The sequence below is a fragment of the Oryzias latipes genome, chromosome 3, assembly GCF_002234675.1.
Source record: "Oryzias latipes chromosome 3, ASM223467v1".
NCBI classification, from domain to species: Eukaryota; Metazoa; Chordata; class Actinopteri; order Beloniformes; family Adrianichthyidae; genus Oryzias; species Oryzias latipes.
In genome coordinates, this window is record NC_019861.2 from 33,464,403 (window position 1) to 33,482,970 (window position 18,568).

The 18,568-nt window shown below is 40.2% G+C and overlaps 1 protein-coding gene across 1 annotated transcript in view; it reads left to right on the plus strand.

Moving 5' to 3' along the window:
* The window catches only part of adamts18 (ADAM metallopeptidase with thrombospondin type 1 motif 18), a 59,236-nt gene that overhangs the window by 20,402 nt on the left and 20,266 nt on the right, over positions 1-18,568 (plus strand). The window contains exons 9-16 of the mRNA XM_011494105.2: positions 835-972; positions 1,059-1,212; positions 3,345-3,440; positions 4,914-5,062; positions 12,779-12,951; positions 15,969-16,099; positions 16,372-16,495; positions 16,613-16,857. Coding sequence (XP_011492407.1) covers positions 835-972; positions 1,059-1,212; positions 3,345-3,440; positions 4,914-5,062; positions 12,779-12,951; positions 15,969-16,099; positions 16,372-16,495; positions 16,613-16,857 — 1,210 coding nt within the window. The remainder of the gene's footprint in view (positions 1-834; positions 973-1,058; positions 1,213-3,344; positions 3,441-4,913; positions 5,063-12,778; positions 12,952-15,968; positions 16,100-16,371; positions 16,496-16,612; positions 16,858-18,568) is intronic.

Consider the following 18,568-nt stretch of genomic DNA (forward strand, 5'->3'; position numbering starts at 1 on the left):
GAAGCGGGTTTAATTTAAGACTCTATTGAAGTTCAAACTACAAAACCCTCAATTTATATTATAAGGATAATGGATAATCTAAAAATGCAGCTAAAATGCTCAAATATTCAACCAAAATTGTGTTGTGTAAAAGCATTAGTTTCATTTTGTTAATACACATGAAATTTTGAATCCTACATTTTTTTGTTTCACTGTTACAAAAACTGGTGTGTGGTTTTTAAAATTGTATATTTTGTCATTTAATTAAGCTTTTTTTGTCTGTGCACCCCAATTGTAACCATCAGAAGTAGTGAGAATGTGGTCTGTGATCAATTGCTCTACCACTTTTATATTTGGCCAAAATAACTACAAACCTATAAAAATAAATGATCATAAATAATAGTGATGGGTTTAAAGTTATTCACAACCGTAAAAAAAAAAAGTTAAAAAAGAAAAGTTCAAATAAGGTGAATCGTGGCCTGAGAAGAAGCAGAACAATGTTCATGCGGGCATTCAAGCATGAATGTTTCTGGCAAGTTGAAACATATGAAAGATATGAAATCTGAATTGGTGCATTTGAAAATCTATGGGGAGGGTAGACCAACCTACATTTCATGGAGATGATTGTCTTGATCGCTAAAAAACAAGGAAAGGAGTGGGAGTTCTGGTTGTTGGTGGCAAATTCACATTGTTTTACGTAGAAAAAAAGGTCACAAGTGGCAAAAAGGAAATAAAAATAAATAAAGCAACATTTTTTTAAAGATTGGTATAAAATTAATTATGGCAATTTTTCACATGTTTGCTAAGATGGTTAACGAAATATTTTTTTTGAGCTGATCTTATGCATTTCTACAGTTTTGGGATGATCCACGATGGAGAAGGAAACCCCTGCCGCAAAACAGAAGGGAACATCATGTCCCCCACCCTGGCCGGAAACAATGGAGTGTTTTCCTGGTCCACCTGCAGCAGACAGTACCTCAGCCGCTTTCTTGGGTAGGTCCCATCACTCCGTGTTGCATAATCCACATGTGGGGGTGTTCTCCGACCTACTGACACTGTTGCTGTGCTTTGTTCCCCAGAACAGCCCAGGCGTCGTGTCTCGGCGATGAGCCCAAGCAGATCGGTCAGTACAAATATCCTGAGCAGCTTCCAGGGCAGCTGTATGACGCCGACACGCAGTGCAAGTGGCAGTTTGGATCCAAGACCAAACTGTGCAGTCTGGATTTTGTCAAGGTAGTGTTCACTCTTTTACGCTTTAGTTCAGGAATCTCTATAATGTAAAACTTAAATTCTTTGAGATTCAAGACTATAGACTTGATGTCATTACAACAATTGGAAAAGTTGTCCAGCTGTGATTTGGAAGTCTTTTAATACACCAGTAATACAAGCTTTTTTTTTTAAATATAATGTATTTATTTTCAAAGATGGGATGCTTATGGTTCAAGTCGATGACTTATTTTTCAGTGGTTCAGAATGACAGCCTGGGTGAAGATGCACAGCAACCACAATACTTGTTGGATGCCTTTAGCTGAGGAATTGCTTAGCAGATTTTTGGCAGAAACTTTCCAAATGAAGCTCAAAAATCCTAACGGGAACATTGGTGACAGGCGGTAAACGGACTAGCCATGTGCAACAGGGAACCCAAAGGGTAGTCCTAGCTGCACGTTGGCCAACAATCGAACATTTACTATTGTCCTCTGGAAGCTTTCAGAAGTGAGATGGAGTAACCCCCCGACTAAGCTGAATAGTCTGCTTTAGAGCGCTAATGATGCAGTGTTAACCCGTCACTTTATTAACCAGCATGGCCCCTGTACACCACAAACCCAGGCTTCTGATCCCCCATTAAAATGCATTAAAGTCATGTAAAGTAGTGCCCCCCCTCCCCGTGTTCACCCCCTCCAAGAATCATTGTAGTCTGGAGGTAGGCCTTCATGTGGGGTGCATTCCCAGGGTCATTCACATGGAAATGCTGCTGGGAAAGTCGTGCATTGAGCTGAGCTCTTTCACCTCTTCTTCAGATCCGTCCCGTGTTTTCTTCACAGAAGATCCAACATGGAGTCTGCATTGCTTTGACCTGTGTACAAGACTGAGGGGTGGGGGGTAAATTAACCTTCGTGCAGATTAACCATGGATTTGGGCCAGCCTTTCTCACGTTTTTTTTCCCCCCTGCTTCCGTCTTGTTCCTGAAGACTTTGTGCGATGTCTGTTGGACTTCTGCTGGTATTCACCACTGAGGAGCAGATCTGCAGGAAGACGGAGTCTGAGTGCAGAGCAGTTCTCCTCTCTCTACCAGTTTTAGCTGGGCCCACTGCCAGACTTTGCACTGTCTTTTGAGTCCTTCTTGGCTCCCATCCTTGCATTCTTTTGGGTCAAAAGACACCGGATGGGCACAACAGCCAATACCCTGGTTAGATTTATGGTTAAATTTTAATTCATATTAATGCATTTACCAAAATCCCATTACAATACTACTTTAGTTTCATTATTTATGTTTTTCAAGTAACAAAAGACGGGGAAAAAAAAGTAAAAAGGCTGCTTTGTTTTAGAGAGACCAAGAACTCTCCTCAAAAGATGATTTATTTGTAGTCTTTCTAAAATCAGTGTCACACCTTTAAAGAAAGAAAGAATCGATTCAAATCATCAATTTTTTCCTTTAAAGCTTACACCCCCAACCTAACATTACCGGCGCAACAAAAATGGCGAGCAATATTGAAGCTATCCGGCCGTACAGTTTTGATCCAGATTCCTGCTCAAATGAGGAAAACAAAGACGTACACGCATCTATTCGTCTATAAGTGGATGAATCGGAATGAATTGGAGCAGGGAGCTTTTCTCCCGGCCAGCAGATTTGCGACTTCACAACTTTAATCTTTTTCAAACATAGTTTTTCCGTCTGTTCCTGATTCACAACAATTTCAATAAGGAAATACTCAGAAACTCAATTTGAAGCTGAAATTTCTTTACATATGTCCTCTACTTCGATTTGTGCTGCGAGCTGCGACTCTTGTTTTGATGGTGATTTCTGTCTGTGTTGGCACACGGGGTGGCAGAGGCTCAGGCGGTTAAGCCGGTCGTCCAATTGATAGAAGGGTTGGCGGTTCGATCCAGCCAACCGTCGTTGTGTCCACTTCACCCCCGCTGCCTCCAGTGCGGCTCCGCTGGTGCGTGAATGTGCATGAATGTCCCGGAGGGCGAACTGGCAGCCAATCCTCTGTCAGTCTGCCCCAAGGCAGCTGTGGCTACAACACCAACTTACCGTCACCAAGTATGAATGAGGAGTGAATGAATAATGGACACATTGTAAGAACTTTGAGCGCCTGGAAAAGCGCAGATAAATCCAATCCTTTATTATTTTTATTTGACAGGACATCTGCAAGTCGCTGTGGTGTCATCGCGCAGGACACCGCTGTGAGACCAAGTTCATGCCTGCAGCAGAGGGAACCACCTGTGGTCCAGACATGGTGAGGAAGGATTCAGGAGTCTTTCTAAGGCTCAAATTCACAACATTCAGTTGTTTCTTGGAATATTCTTAGTTTTGAATCAGTTATACATTGAAAGTTTTTGCAGTGTTGTGTTGTAGTTTAGACTAATTGTCAAAGTTTGTGAGTCTATGACAGATAAGCTGGACTTTCATCAAACTGACATGATTTCATTAATTTCTTTTATTTTTATTATTTTTTTCATTAGCTAATAACATTATAACAGTTCAACATTAGCTTAAATATTATGAATTAGAAGGAGCAGAAGGTAGTATAGTGTCTTCCCCACACAAAACATGTGACACATGCATAGATTTAGATTTCTTTTTTAAAGCTATTCCTTAAACTGGAACCAGTGACTGAAGGCCACTTTTCTAAAGTCAATGTTCTCGTTCTGGGTGTTTTTTTCAGAATCTCAGTCCCTTTTAAAATATAAATGCTGCATAATTTATAAATCTGTTTTGAGGGTTGGTTGGTAAAGCGTAATCTATTCTTAGTTTTTTGAAGTATTAAATTCCACCAGTTTAATAAATTGAATTGTTTAAAGAAGTGTTTGTTGGCTCCCTGTATCCACTCCCATTGATAATCCTTATTGCTCTCTTCTGCAAGAGAAACGGGATTGGTCTAAGTTTTACAAGCAATTCTGTTTACCTCAATACAGTTGGTCAGATATAATCAGTTGGTTATATAAGTTCCATTTGGGTTTAAAGATTCTTTTACCTTATGTAAAACAGCTATGTATTTGACTATTTTTACTTTTACATAATTTAAATGCGATTTCTTTGTCAAACCCCACTATTCATAACTAGTGGGGTTGTGCGATTGTTTTTTTTTGAGTGATTGAATAATCGTGACTTGCAGTTAATCTATTTTAATTGAACCCATAAAATGCTGCGAATAGCCTTATTTAGAGATGTTTTCATTTAAAATTGTGACATTGTGTTGCAGTAAAAGATCAAAATACAACAAAAAATGGAGACTTGTCTTCATCGGGTCACAACCCTATTTTGATTCTGCGGCGGAACAATCATTTACCTCGCCAGTAAAAGTCAACTTCTGAATTAATTATGAAAAAGCATTTGCATAACCTTAATGACAACATCGTGAAGGGATTAAATACGTTTTCGCAGCTGTGTAATTATAAGAAATATGCACCCAAGATGCTGCAAAAGTATGTCAGAGACACTGAGGCCTTGGAGCTGGACACAGATTTCTTCCCACAAACAGAAAGGTGATCTTTCAGAAGAACGTGGGGTGTTGATGTGTGTGAGTGAAGGTTTCTGGCTTGGATTAACAGAGGTGTGGTGTACGATGCACGTGTGCGTGTGGGCTTTGGCTGTAAAAAGACTGTGTGAGTGTCCAGGTGTGATACTGGGCTTTTGTCCAAATCCTGAAACTCTGATAAAAAGAACTTCTTTCTTTCCTCTTCTGCTGTTTCCACATTCTGTCCTCCAGTGGTGCCGTAAAGGTCAGTGTGTTAAGTATGGAGATCATGGTCCTAGAGCCATCCACGGTCAATGGTCAGCCTGGTCCCAGTGGTCCGACTGCTCCAGAACCTGCGGTGGAGGGGTCATGTACAGGGAGCGGTCCTGCAATAGCCCAAGGTGCACACACTTGCACACACTTGTATAATTTAATTCACCCCCTCCATTCAAATGCTCTAGATCAGATTAAGCTGCCAAACCAATGACAAAGTGATTCATGTTGTCATCCAGCTAAAATGTAAAGTCTGAGCTGCTGTGTGGGCCAGAAAGTTACTCTTGAAGGGCTCATGTGTGGAAAGGCCTATTAATTCTGAACACCTGAAGGAGCTGTCTGCCAGGTAGCTGTCAGTATGGATGTGTACACACAACCTGTACACAAACACACTCATGTATGCATGCCCTGATAATATTTCTCACTTGTCAGACTGATGGTCCAGACAGACAGACTTTTTCTCCCCGTGCTCTCGACGGGGAACACCTCATAAAAGCATCTTCTCTCTGAGTCAGCCAGCAAAAGTCCACTATGGCTGTGCACTCACGCTTGTGTACTTCTACACAATCCTGCAGCGCCAGGTCATGTCTATTTTTTTTTGCAGAGAGGAGCTGTGTGCAGGTCGTTACAAGTGTAATGTGCATTTCATAAGACCTCTGTTCCGTTGTTAGGCTTTTGAGTTCTACTTCACAACCATATAATGGAGAGATGGCCATTTTTGCGCTGCCATTACTGTGAAATCAAAGGCCACTTTTTGCCCTCACCTGTAATGAATGAACCAATCCATTGACATTGAGCTTCAAACATCTCCAGTCTTGTCAAGATTCAACGAATGATCCCCTAGAATTCTGATAAACATTAAAATATTGCTATTTATTTCCATCTCGGTAATTGAAGTTTTTATTTTTTTTTGATGATGCTCGAAGAATCATAACATTCTGGATTTCCATATTACCAGAGTGCTTTAAAGTGTAAAAATCTAAAAGTGAAAACAAAAAGCTCACCTCTTTAACACCGGAGTGTTGATGTTCTTCGAATTATCGTAAACCTTCAACCATTTGTGCAATTACCTTAATTCCAACAGATTTTGAAGCCGAGAAAAGCAGCTTCGCGCCAATATGCAACACTCCATCGCATTTACTTTCACTGTGTAAACGGTTATAGTTATGGTAGACCAAAGAGTGTGTAGTTTTGATTTCTCTGTCACCAGCTCCAGTGTTAAATGTTCATAAATCTAGTCATGCAGCCAGCTACACCGAGAGGACGCTGGCAAATGAGGCCGTCAACATAATGTTTTTGTGTCCATATTTTACTTACAACTTGCAAAAGGACTTGTCAACAATTTTTAGTATATTTTGAGAATTGAATTCAATTGTCTTTATTATCAGTGCAACAAGTACAATTACGAATAAAACCTGTTTACTCTTGTTTTTGATAGGCAGTAAAGTAAAATCTGTAAGAACAGTTGTGGCAAAAAAAAAAAACAGTCATTGGTTTGAACAAGGAACTCTTCATCAGCGCTCAGATGGAAAAATCAGCAACATCTATAACTATTTTCTGCAGCTAGAAAATATATAACATCATTTTTATAACTTTAAAATGTCATGTAAGAACAAAAAGTCATTATTTACATTTAAATGCAAACGCCTGTGCTTCAGAGATCACCCACTCGAAGAAATGTTTCTTCTCCGCGTCATAAGTGCAACATAGATTCCGGCAGAGGGATACCCAGGCCTAAAATTGCTGCGGCGCCCTCTTAAAAAAAAAGTTTTAAATTAAAGCTCCAAATGCCCCTAAAATTGTAGAAATAGGGAGGAGCCAGAGAGGTAGATAATAAATTCGGATTCGGCGTCTGAATCCATCCGTTTTTGTCCAGAAGTCTCTTTCTGACTGCTGAATCCTGATCTCTGATGTTTACCGAGTGAAGTGAGGCCTGCATGTCCTCCATGTTCTTCAGCTGTCTTTGGTGAGCTCCTTAATGTGTTCTTGGGGTCATTCTGGCCTGCCAGCCACTAAAATCCGGTCAGAAAAAGGGCTTTAGCGTAGCAAGTGAAACTTAAGTCAACCCTCTTCAAAATGTAATTCGTCACACATGAGTCATTATTTATCAAGAGAGCAATTACACAGGAATGCTTGTGAAAAGTGATCTATCATACTTCCATTATGAATTATCTTGTCCAAAATTCAAGTAAAATATTAATCTGGATTATTCTAATGCGTTAAAATTGGAAAACTATTGACAGCAATTACTTTTTCAAAAAAGAAGACTTTGGTGGACCCTGCATCATTCATGCTTCTTTGTCTTCTGCCAAACTGTAAACTCTTCAGTGTTCATGTCAAAGAAACACTTCATGAAGTCTTTCACTTCATCAACTACTTTCCAGATGTCTGCTTGCATGTTAGTTCCTTTTCCATCATCTAATGTCCTCCACAGCTTCATCACTTCTTCTTTAACTGGATACAGTAGAGGCTGCTCTTTACTTCCTCACTGCCTTGTTTCCTAATCCCTGACAGGGATCAAAGATTATTTCAGAAGCAGGCTCATATGATGCACATTATATACCATCACTGAGAAAGGATGACAGACCCTTCAAAACCAGGTTAGCTGTCACATTCATTTATCATTCTAGAGTTCTAAGGGGAACCTTTTTCCAGAGCAGCTGCTGGAAAAAAGGGAGATTGAAGCTGCTAAATGATATGTATTGGGGTCAGTAGAGCAAAGAGGAGCTGTAAAAGATGGAGCAGATGTTAGATCCAGAAATGCCCATTTATGATTTTGAAGGAATAAAAAGGACGGATGACCTTAATGTGTTGGACATGGACAAAACATGGACAAAATCTTACAGTACAATGTTATTTAACCCCCATCCAACTCCAACATGCTAAGTCACAGCTTAGTTAGACATTATCCCGATTGGATCCTGAGTCACGTTATTGTGTTACCGTAATTTCCGGACTATAGAGTTCACCAGATTATAAGGCACACCCTTTACATTTTTAAAGGATAAACCATTTTGTACATACATAAGCCGCACCTGGTGGGGGTGGGGGTAAACTGCGACACCGTAACTCCTGCTGCTTCATCACAGCGGTGATCAAAAATCACACACCATTTGCGCTGTCCTCTCCGTCACACAGCAGACCGGCTTTTTGAAACCCGTTGGTTATGGTGGATTTTTTTCACATCGTGCTATCCATTCACAAAGCGGGAATTTACATTGAACTTGCGTCTTCCTCAACACACATACCGTATTCCCCCTGCCTCTAACCCTATTTGCTCGAGCGCCCCCTAGCGGCCATTAGAAAAGATGCATAAATTAGCCGCATCATTGAATAAGCTGCAGGGTTGAAAGCCTGTGACAAAAGTAGAGATTTCTAATCCGGAAATTACGGTATACTGTGTTGTCTCAAGTAATCCCTTAATCTAAACCTGACAGCAAGGCTTAGCCTGAATCTCTTTTTATGTCATACCCAACCAAACTGTTCAATCTGGTCTCTTTTCCCCCCAAACCTAAAATTGCTGATGTATGTTCTTAATTTGTTCAGATAAAACCATGTCTAAATCCATTTACAGTAAACTATTCTTCATATTTATTTTGTTCATGTAAAAAACATTTCTCTGGGTCAGTTTGCATTATTTGTCACGAGATTTAAAAAAATCATCTCCTCTTTCTGCCCTCCCTCAGATCAACTCATACTTTTCTCCTCCAGACCACCTGCCAGATCAAACACAGTCAGCTTAATCCGCACCAACAAGCTTGGAAGATTAGGTTCATGATCTTGACCCATTTTCATAAGGAGCATGTTTTGTAATACTTGATTTTGTAAGGTTGAAAAATGGATCGTTGTTTATAGAACTCCCCTAAATTAGGAATAACTCAAGGTTGGATCAAGATTTAACTTCCTAATGGCAAAACAATAAAACTAGGGCACTCTCACAAAATGGTTGTTTGGTCCAGACTAGAGTTTGTTTCTTTGGTTGGTCTGCTTGAATTGGCAACTGTAAAAGCTATTCTAAACTCTGGTAGCAACCAAAGAAGCAAATCTGGTTGCAGGTCAAGATGACTCGGTTGGAAACAGACCAAAGAGAGAAAACTGATGTAAGCATTAATGCACCAGAAGCAATATTGAAATAAATGGACTCAATTTCACCGACGCCTAAATAACAAAAAGGCTCAAATAAATCTCACTGGAAAACATGGTGTGACTAGAAGGTGTTAGCTCTTATCAATCTACAATATTTCAATTTCAATTATCAGACACGGTTGTGTTTTTTACATACCTGACATGTTTTGACGGACGTCTTCCGTCTTTGTCAAAGTCGTTCATCATACAATATTTAAAGGTTTAGCAAGATTAGTTTGCCCATTGACTGTAGATAGAGATAGACACAGCCAGGTGTGACGTCGCCTGTTGAAAATAGCTGACCTCCGACTCCAGTGAAATTAAGCCAATTCAGTCCAGTTTTTCCGCAACTGGAGTCAGTGGGTGCCGCCATTTGGAGTCAGTTGACAATGATTGGTCCAAGTTGGTCTGAGTCTATTCTTATAGGGCAACCACTGTCACCAATCATGAGTTAGCTTGTTCAAAGTCCACACCCCTTCCACTGTAAGTGGCTCAGGGGAATCTGTCAGTAAAACTTTTGAGGTGGAGGCCAGCGGGCCACCACATGCTTTCACTGAGGCATTTGATTGGTCAGTTTATAACTTGAATAACTTGCGATAAAGAAAATTTTATAGCAAAAAAAGGGGTTAGCAAGAAGATGTTAAAAAAGGGTATGAGAGCAAGAATGGTTATGCTGACAAATGGAATGACTGAGTAATGTCTCTATAAAAAAAGTCTAAGTGATTTTGGCTTCTTAGGGCCAACAGGTTCTTCCTATTTGGATTATGATGGGGTTAGGGTCACTCAGTCCAGTTCCCTTTATACAGTCAATGGTTTCTAATTCCTCATTCTGTGTTGAGACATTTTTAGAAATCAAAGGAATGAGTTGAAATGGAACCTATTCTTAGGGTTGGTTCGTACAAATTATACACATTTTTGATCAGTCAAACAAAACTGGTCTTGATGCTGTAAGACAGAGTTAAAACTTGAAGCTGAGTTTGAAAACAAATTTCAAGAAGGCCATGTATAAGGCAGAAGGAGCAAAAACATCAATTGTGGTGTCTTAGCCGGCTGCTCAATAAGAGATCTCCCTTTTCATTGTGTATCTTTCAGTCAATAACATTTCAAGGACAGCATTTGTGAAACTGACTGAAAAGTAAGTGGAAGTCAATGAAGCTGTCTGGAATTCTATTTCTCCTGTTTTTTCCATCAAATAGCAACAACATTAACACGCAAGTCCAGTAGTTGCCTTCTCCTACCCATAGATTGAGCGTCAAACCAATGAAAACTGGTAGCATTGCAAAGCAATGTGCGTTTGTTTGAGCAGGTGAGTTCAACAGAAAAGACTGGATGTGTTGACCTCTGACCCACAGCAGTTTCCGCTTATGTCAGTGTGTAAATTTACTGCACAACGGGGACACTTTTGCACCCCGAAGGTTTGCTCACTTTAAACTTCTCAAATTTTTCTTCTGAACTTTTTCTAATAGTTGTAATATTTCTAGATGATCCAGACAGAAAATGAGAAAGACAAAAGAAATAACTGACTTGTCACTGGTCTATACATTGGAGTTTAAGCCACACTTTAGTAAATCGTCCATCCAGTGTATGCTAATGTGAAACATTTGACTGATGGTGTGTTTCCCCTTAACGTCCTGCTAAAAGCACATTTCCATATGGGCTGTGTTTGTCTGCCTCTTTCGTAGTCCTAATAGGATCAGGACTATGTAACTTGGGCAAGCCAACCCCCCCCTCTCACCAAGGGAACCAAGATCAGCACAGACCAGAACGGTGCTCTGTCACTCTTGGCAGATAGGTCCTTCTATTATTGAGTCCAGGTCTAAATGGAGAGAATGAGCAGTTGAGTTGAGGGAGAAATGCAGTCAAGATTAATATTTGCTTCCTGAAGTTGCCATTATTCATTTACGTTAGTCACTTTCAATACTGCTGCAGGAATATCCAGTGAACAAGCCTCAATTTGTCTTCTCCTAACTGTGTTTACTGTTTCTTGTTAGGACTCTTTTAGTTCTTTCTCCAAAGTGCTTTATTCTATTTTCACACTCAGTGAATGGATTTTATTAGGTACTGCTTGTGTATGGATGTGTGTGTGCAAATCACATTGGTAAACAACCTAAAACAATTTTCTCTGTTGGTGGTTGGTGTTGGAATGCCTGGCTCAAGTTTTGAAAGCCTGGGAAGCCTCATTCCTTCTTGGTGTTCATTAAAAGAATATGCTTCCTCTTATCCAACAACCTTTAATCATTTAACACAACATGTTTTCAAACGCTGTTTTTCCGGAGCACCAATTCAGATTGTACCAGGACACTGACAGATGGTCAAACTGTAAACCTATATTGGCATCACAACTTAAAAAATTGGGACATAAAAAGTTTAACTTTTTCACAGCAGACAAAACATCTTTTTCCCATCTTGCAAATTGGAATTTCTTGGCAAACTACCAGGAACTGGTTAGGAACTGGATATTCCAAATAAAATAATAAGCAACAACTTTGAGAGAGTGAAGTTGAAATTAGGAGGACATTCCCTTGGTTTACTCTAAACTAAACTCAACATATGTCAATTTCAATTAGTGAACAGTCAAGAAAAAAAAAAGGTTTCCTTCGTATAATGTGTGGCCCTCCAGTTTTTGACAGCTTCAAAACCAGCTAGTCTGGATTGAAAACGTTGTCTAGCACGGATATTGCCCAGCTTGATATTACTATAACGATAAATTTGCGATTTATTGTGCAGGCCTACGTGGAATGGTCTTGGAAAACAAATTTGCGTATGCATCCTACAAAAATCACGCACTATTGCATACGATTTACGTAATAATGGCTGACTAAACTACACAAAATACACGTAATTCTCGAACAACGAATCATTTTGAACAGCTCAAAACCAAATTCACTTAAAGACCCGTGGGGCAAAACCCTTCACGAACACCTGCGCACATTAAAGTATGACGGATGTAAAAAACACCTATGAATTAAGTATACACACATGTATCCCAAAAGACCGAAATTTCATACGTGTAAAATGCGCAAAATGAAGTGGCTGTGGGACATGGCCTTTAGGAGCTGTTAAGAAATGCATGGTTGACCTGATAATGACTAAATTCTCTTGGAATCAAATTCTGTACAGTGGTCCCTTGCTATATTGTTGTTCACCTTTCACAGTCTCACTGTTTAAACATTTCTTTTTTTGTATTTTGTATTTTAGCTTAATTTTGCTTAACTTTTTTTTTACAGTGCATTGTGTCCTTCGTCCTGATTGGCTGATCTCCTTTGTGGCATGTTTACCGAATGCGTTTTGTTATCAGACACGTCGGCATAGATCTTCAAATGCTGACCTTATTTTCATTCTACAATTAATTTCCCATGTTTTGATTTTTGAGAGTTTAAAGAAGAGAAAAAAGTGTGAAAGTGTTCATGTCTGCATGAGAAAAACGTAGCAAGCAAAAATCAATGAAGTGAGTTCACTGCTGTACTTTACACAAAGGGGTTAAATAAGTGATTATTTCAAATACAATTAGGGATCAAGGAAGGATTAAGAAACAGAAAACAGCAAGTGGTATAAAGCTTTTAATGTTATATTCTGGGATTTTTTTGTTTTGCTTAGAATGTTACAAGGCTTCTGCCTATCAAGTGATGTTTCTGTTGCAAACCATTTTTCAAATAATAGATGTGCAGTATTTACAAGACTGATGTGAACCTAAAACAGGTGTGATGTGTTTTCCACAGGCCACAGAATAATGGTAAATTCTGTCCAGGATCCGGCCGTCTCAATCAGCTGTGTAACCCTCAGTCATGCCCCGTCAATGCTGTGGACTTCAGGGCCCAACAGTGCAGCGAATACAACAGCAAGCCTTTCAGGGGCTGGTACTACAAGTGGAAGCCCTACACCAAAGTGGACGGTCAGTTGGCCAATCAAATACAGTCATATAAAGAAAATTAAAACGGATAATAAAAAAAAAGGGTTTCATCAGTAAATTGCAAACTTTAATACAATGAACATGTTGGATTGATTGAAACTAAAATTTCTTCTGGTTTTAAAGGATAAGACAAAGCCAGTTGTAACTCCAGCACACTTTTTTTTCTCAATTGTGTGATTTAAAAACAACAAAATTGCAGAACCCAGAAGGAGAAAGATAAAGGAGGGGATTTTACGGAAGCAATTGTTCCCCCTCCATCAGGGGAGGCTTGTAGTTTAAGTCTCAAATTCTTTACAGCCTATTGTTCTAGAAAACTAATGGATTTCCCAGCAAGCTCAAACAATCGAATATTGGCAGGCCAGAAAAGTACACATTTTTCTGCTGATCCACCAATTCTTCAAATGAATTGGTAGTTTAGGAGTGATCATATACTGTAGTGTCACTGCCCTTATGTCTGTGTGTGGTCCTGTGATGGTTAGATGGTGATCTATGAGGACCATATCCCCCTCCCTCATTTTAAGACAGCTGGGATAGAGTCCAGCCTCTCTGCTACCCTTAAAGAGTTTAAACAGAATTTTCAGATAAAAAATGTTTTCCATGATTCTGAAATTACTTTTCACATTGAGACAGGTAGGTTTGACACAAACCCAACTTTTAAACTTCACTTGGTATTGGATGAATAGTTTTGTAAATATTTAAGTTTGATCGATCAACTGAATGTCACAAATAGGCTAAATGAACGACCATGGGAGTATTTCAGACAGGCAACTCCAGCAGTGCGTTTCCGCGAGCTCTGCGTTCATCACCCCACCCTCCTCCCCGGCTTCCACCTGTGAGCTCAGTTAGGGGTAGTTTAATACCAAAAGTTTTCGATGGAGATCTTTGTTTTATGTATCTGATCAGAGCCTTATGCCAAACTGAAAGAAATATGGAAATAAATCTTCTTTACTGCATGATGACTGACTGACTGAAAAAACATTCTGGTAGATATATTTTTTTTAAAAACACAAATTATTTTTAAAAGGCCACTAAAGTGACATTTTCCAAACTATAAGTCACTTTTGTAGTCCAAGTTTCACATTCACAAAATATTAAAATAATAGATTAATGCAACATATGAACAATTATTCAGATAGACAGCATAAAGAACATGCTCTAACAATTCAACTACACACTTTATATCACTTCAAGTCACTAAATCCGTTGAATTCTTGTTGAATCTAGACACTTCCTCCAAGCCCGTCGTAATACAGACCAGCGCTTCTTCTTCTTCTTCTATGTTGCTGTTTGCTACTGATAGACACACCTGCAGTGCCCTCTAGTGATCGTTGTTCTTAATTATAAAAAAAAAAAACATTACACATAAGTCGCATCCCCGGCTAAGCTAAATGAAAGCCTCGACTATTGTAGACGACTTTTTACAAATCTTTGCGTTTGGGCTTAAGTGTTTTTGTTAAACGCAAAAAGCAATATTGTTTTTCTTTCTTTTTAACGAACCATCCTGAAGGATGAAGCTTTAAAATTAAAATAAGCTTTAATGCAGTTAATATTTGTGGTTCTGGCTGTACAGTAAACCCTTGTTTATCGCGGGGGTTACATTCCAAAAAGAACCCGTGATAGGCAAAATCCGTGAATTAGAAACCTTTATTTTTTTAAACAATTATTATACAATTAAACACTCTATTATACATTGAAAAGAAAGAGCAAACCATTTTACGGGCTCAAGCACTTGTTTCACTAATTAAAGTACTTTAAAACGTTTTTTTCAACAAATAACTTCTGTACTGTCAAATAATAATTTTAATCATCGATGTGAACAGAAGGCTTCAAATCACGGAGATTAGCCCCGCCCACCGCGACCCGAGTAATTGGATTAAACGGGAGAAAATTTAAATGATTATGAAAAAAATACCAAGTACAGTCGAACAAAAAGTGACTCGTGTATTTCACTGGTCTTCAGACTGAGCCGCTGCATCCTGACTCCGCTCTGCAGTGTTTTCTTCTTTTGAAGCCCGCGGTGCAGCTGTGTTAGTTCGGGAGAAGAGCATAGTGATAGGCAGATGTTGTTGCTCTTTTTTCTGCTTTGCAAAAACATCCTTATACACAGACATGCCACCATCAAGAGAATTTGCACGTACACAATATAAATTTGACCAGCTGTTTTACGTACGTGTACATTTAATTATTAAACTGCAACGTTATTGACGCACAGGTAGAGAAGAAGCAGAGTGACTCTTCAGCCAATCAGAATGCAGAACATAATGCACCATGCAAATCCGTGAAGTAGCGAAACCGTGAAAAGTAAACCGTGTTATAGCGAGGGATCACTGTACTTATTGTTCCTAAAGTGAACAGCAGCACAGTGTCTTACATATTGCAAAAACCTTTCTTGCCTGAATTCATCAAATCTTGTATTGACTTTGCCCCACCTGAAGTCCAAATTTCTTGTATTTCTGAAACCTCTGTTTACTGTTGTGGTCAAAAAGGCTAAAAGAAGAAAGCTATGTCTGTGTGTAACGAGCACGGGGGGGCAAGTAATCACCTGCAGCATTAGACACAGTGGGGGTAGGTTTAAAAAAGAAACCTGCAGGCCAGCTCTGTTGCACGGAGGAAAAAAGCGGGAGCGAAGCGAGGAAGAGCAGCTTGTTTGGCTTCCGTCCCAGGCCTGTTTAAGCTGTTGATGAATGAGTGGTGATGTAGAAGAACAAATTTTAAGCTGCCTCTTGAGACAAGCCACCTTTTCCGTCATTTATTTTAATCATACATGGCTGTAGAGACTTGTCTGTAATAACTGATGCCATATAGAAAATAATCCTAATATGAATTTGCTTTGGGTTCATTTGTTGCCAGTTTGTCATTTTCATTTCAGTCCCACACAGAATCGTGCGGGTGGTGCTTGTAACACTTTATTGTACAGTAGCATCTGCAGCAATGCTCTGCAAAAATATAAACTCACCAAAGATCTTTGCAGTAACTGACTATTTTCATGTGTTGTACAGATGAAGACATCTGTAAGCTGTACTGCATTGCAGAGGACTACGACTTCTTCTTTGCCATGTCCAGCAAGGTGAAAGACGGCACACCGTGTTATGACCATAAAGGAGACGTGTGCGTTGACGGAGTGTGTGAGGTACGTTGGTTGAATGGACTCGTCTTTGGCCGAATCCAAATTGCTTCTCTACCCCTACAGCTCCTCCTTATTGCTCCAACTGTAGGGGCATTTGATGCTGTAGCAGTGTCAGAAAGTGTTGGGTGATCCGCATCGCGTTTTTTTCCACACATCTCTCTGCTTGGAGGAATAAATGTAGGGGTAGGTAGAAGCCGTAGTGAAGTAATTCGGATTCGGCCTAAGTCTCAGTCCAGCTAAATTTACAGAACTGAGCACCATTTTTGTGTGTTTAGGCTGTGGGCTGTGACCGGATTCTGGGCTCTAAGGCCTTTGTTGATGCCTGTGGGGTCTGCAAGGGCGACAACTCCACATGCAAGTTCTTCAAAGGCCAGTACACCCTCCAGCACCGGGCCAACGGTAAACTTGCTTGTTCTAACAAGGTTTTGGAGGAAAATCATGGATAGATACATGAACCTGCAAAGAAAGTGCTCCGTGCATGACAAAATATGGATCCCTTCTGCTCTTTTTGTTCAGAGTATTACTCTATGGTGACAGTTCCAGCTGGAGCCCGAAGCATTCGCATTCAGGAAATGGAAGTGTCCACCAGCTACCTGGCCGTACGCTCCCTGAAGAGGAGGTACTACCTGACCGGAGACTGGACTGTGGACTGGCCGGGGAAGTTCCTCTTTGGTGGGACCGTGTTTGACTACCAGCGCTCTTTCAACAAGCCAGAGAGCCTGTATGCGGCTGGACCAACTAATGAGACACTGGTGTTTGAAGTAAGCCGCCGCTGTCGGGTGACATTTTTTTTATACCAATTGACAGTGACAGGATGTTAGAGCTACTGTTACTATTTTTATCTGTGGACATGTTGAGGCCTAGATGTAAAAAGGAAGTTTGGGTGGAATGGAAAGCAAAGCTGGGTGGAGCTGGAAGTTTTCTGTGAGTTTTGTGAGTTTTGTGTGGCAAGTCTTCTGTCAACAAATATCTTATATTAAACAATTTAAACCTTACCACTACTTGCTACTAAAGTGACAAATTAAAAAAGTTGGGTGGGTGGTGTGCTTCTGCCCCAGGTGGAGGGATTTAAGTGTCTTGGGGTCTTGTTCACGACTCAGGGAAGATCAGACCTTGAGATTGACAGGTGGTTTGGAGCAGTGTCCGCCGTTATGCGGTCGCTGTACTGGTCCGTTTTGGTGAAAAGAGAGCTGAGCCAGAAAGCAAAGCTCTCAATTTTCCGGTTGATCTTCGTTCCAATACTCACCTGTGGTAATGAGCTCTGGGTCATGACCAAAGGAACGAGGTCCCGGATACAAGTGGCTGAAATGAGCTTCCTCCGTAGGGTGGCTGGGCGCTCCCTTAGAGATAGGGGAAGAAGCTCGGTCACCCGGAGAGAGCTTGGAGTAGAGCCGCTGCTACTCCACATCAAGATGTGCCAGTTAAAGTGGCTTGGGCATATGGTTCGGATGCCCCCTGGAAGCCTCCTCGGGGAGGTGTTACGGGAAAGACCCAGGACACGGTGGAGAGACTACGTCTCTGGGGTCGTCTCGGGGAACATCTTGGGATCCAGAGCAGGTGGAGAAGGTGGCCGTGGAAAAGCAAGTCTGGGCATCTTTGCTTAGACTGTCACCCCTGCAACCCGGTCCCAGAAAAGTGGAAGAAAATGAATGGATGGATGGATGATACAAACAAATAAGAGATGATGGAAACGACCCAAACGATAGATGATGCACATTAATGGATTTTTGCCAAAGCAGTTGCTGAACTCCAGGGTCAACATGGGAGGCACCTTATTCTTCCTCAAGATACTTGACATACAATTATCAACTACTAAACTATATTCCTTTTCCTAGCTGCAAAGAAAATGCAACAAAGGTCATAGATAAAGCTGTGCTGAAACACGAAATGGACTGTTCAAGCCAAAAACGGGGACTTGAAGTGGCATCCTATAAAGTTTTCCATGCAGCATTTAAGCTTAACTCTCAAGTGACTTTGGACTGACATAAAGCTTAGACTCATTCACTGACAGAACTGACAAATCTAAACAGAACAGGGGCTCTTCCTATTTTCTTTTTGTGGTAAAGTTGCAGATGTGGAAAAATCACATTTCTTCCTTCCCATGTTATGCTCATGGGGATTTTCACTGACAACTAAATGCTCATTTTGATTCAATTCCATAAGGGTTGAGTTGATGCATTCACATAGGGTGCATTTTTTTGGGGATAAAGTTATGGCAGACAGCTAGTTAGTTGTCTGATAAACACAATGGGTCACATGGTTTCTTATTCTAGATGTTTATTAAATGATGTGACCGAAGACATTTCAGTTAATTGGTCGCACTTTTTTATCAGTAATTTTCTATCGTTTAAAACGCCTACTTTGATGAAACACATGCATTGACAAAAATAAGGTATATCTTTTAAAAATTAAGGGGTTTTAATGTTCTGCTTAACGAAACGGTTAATTTATGGGTTTAAGGTTTTTTTCTTA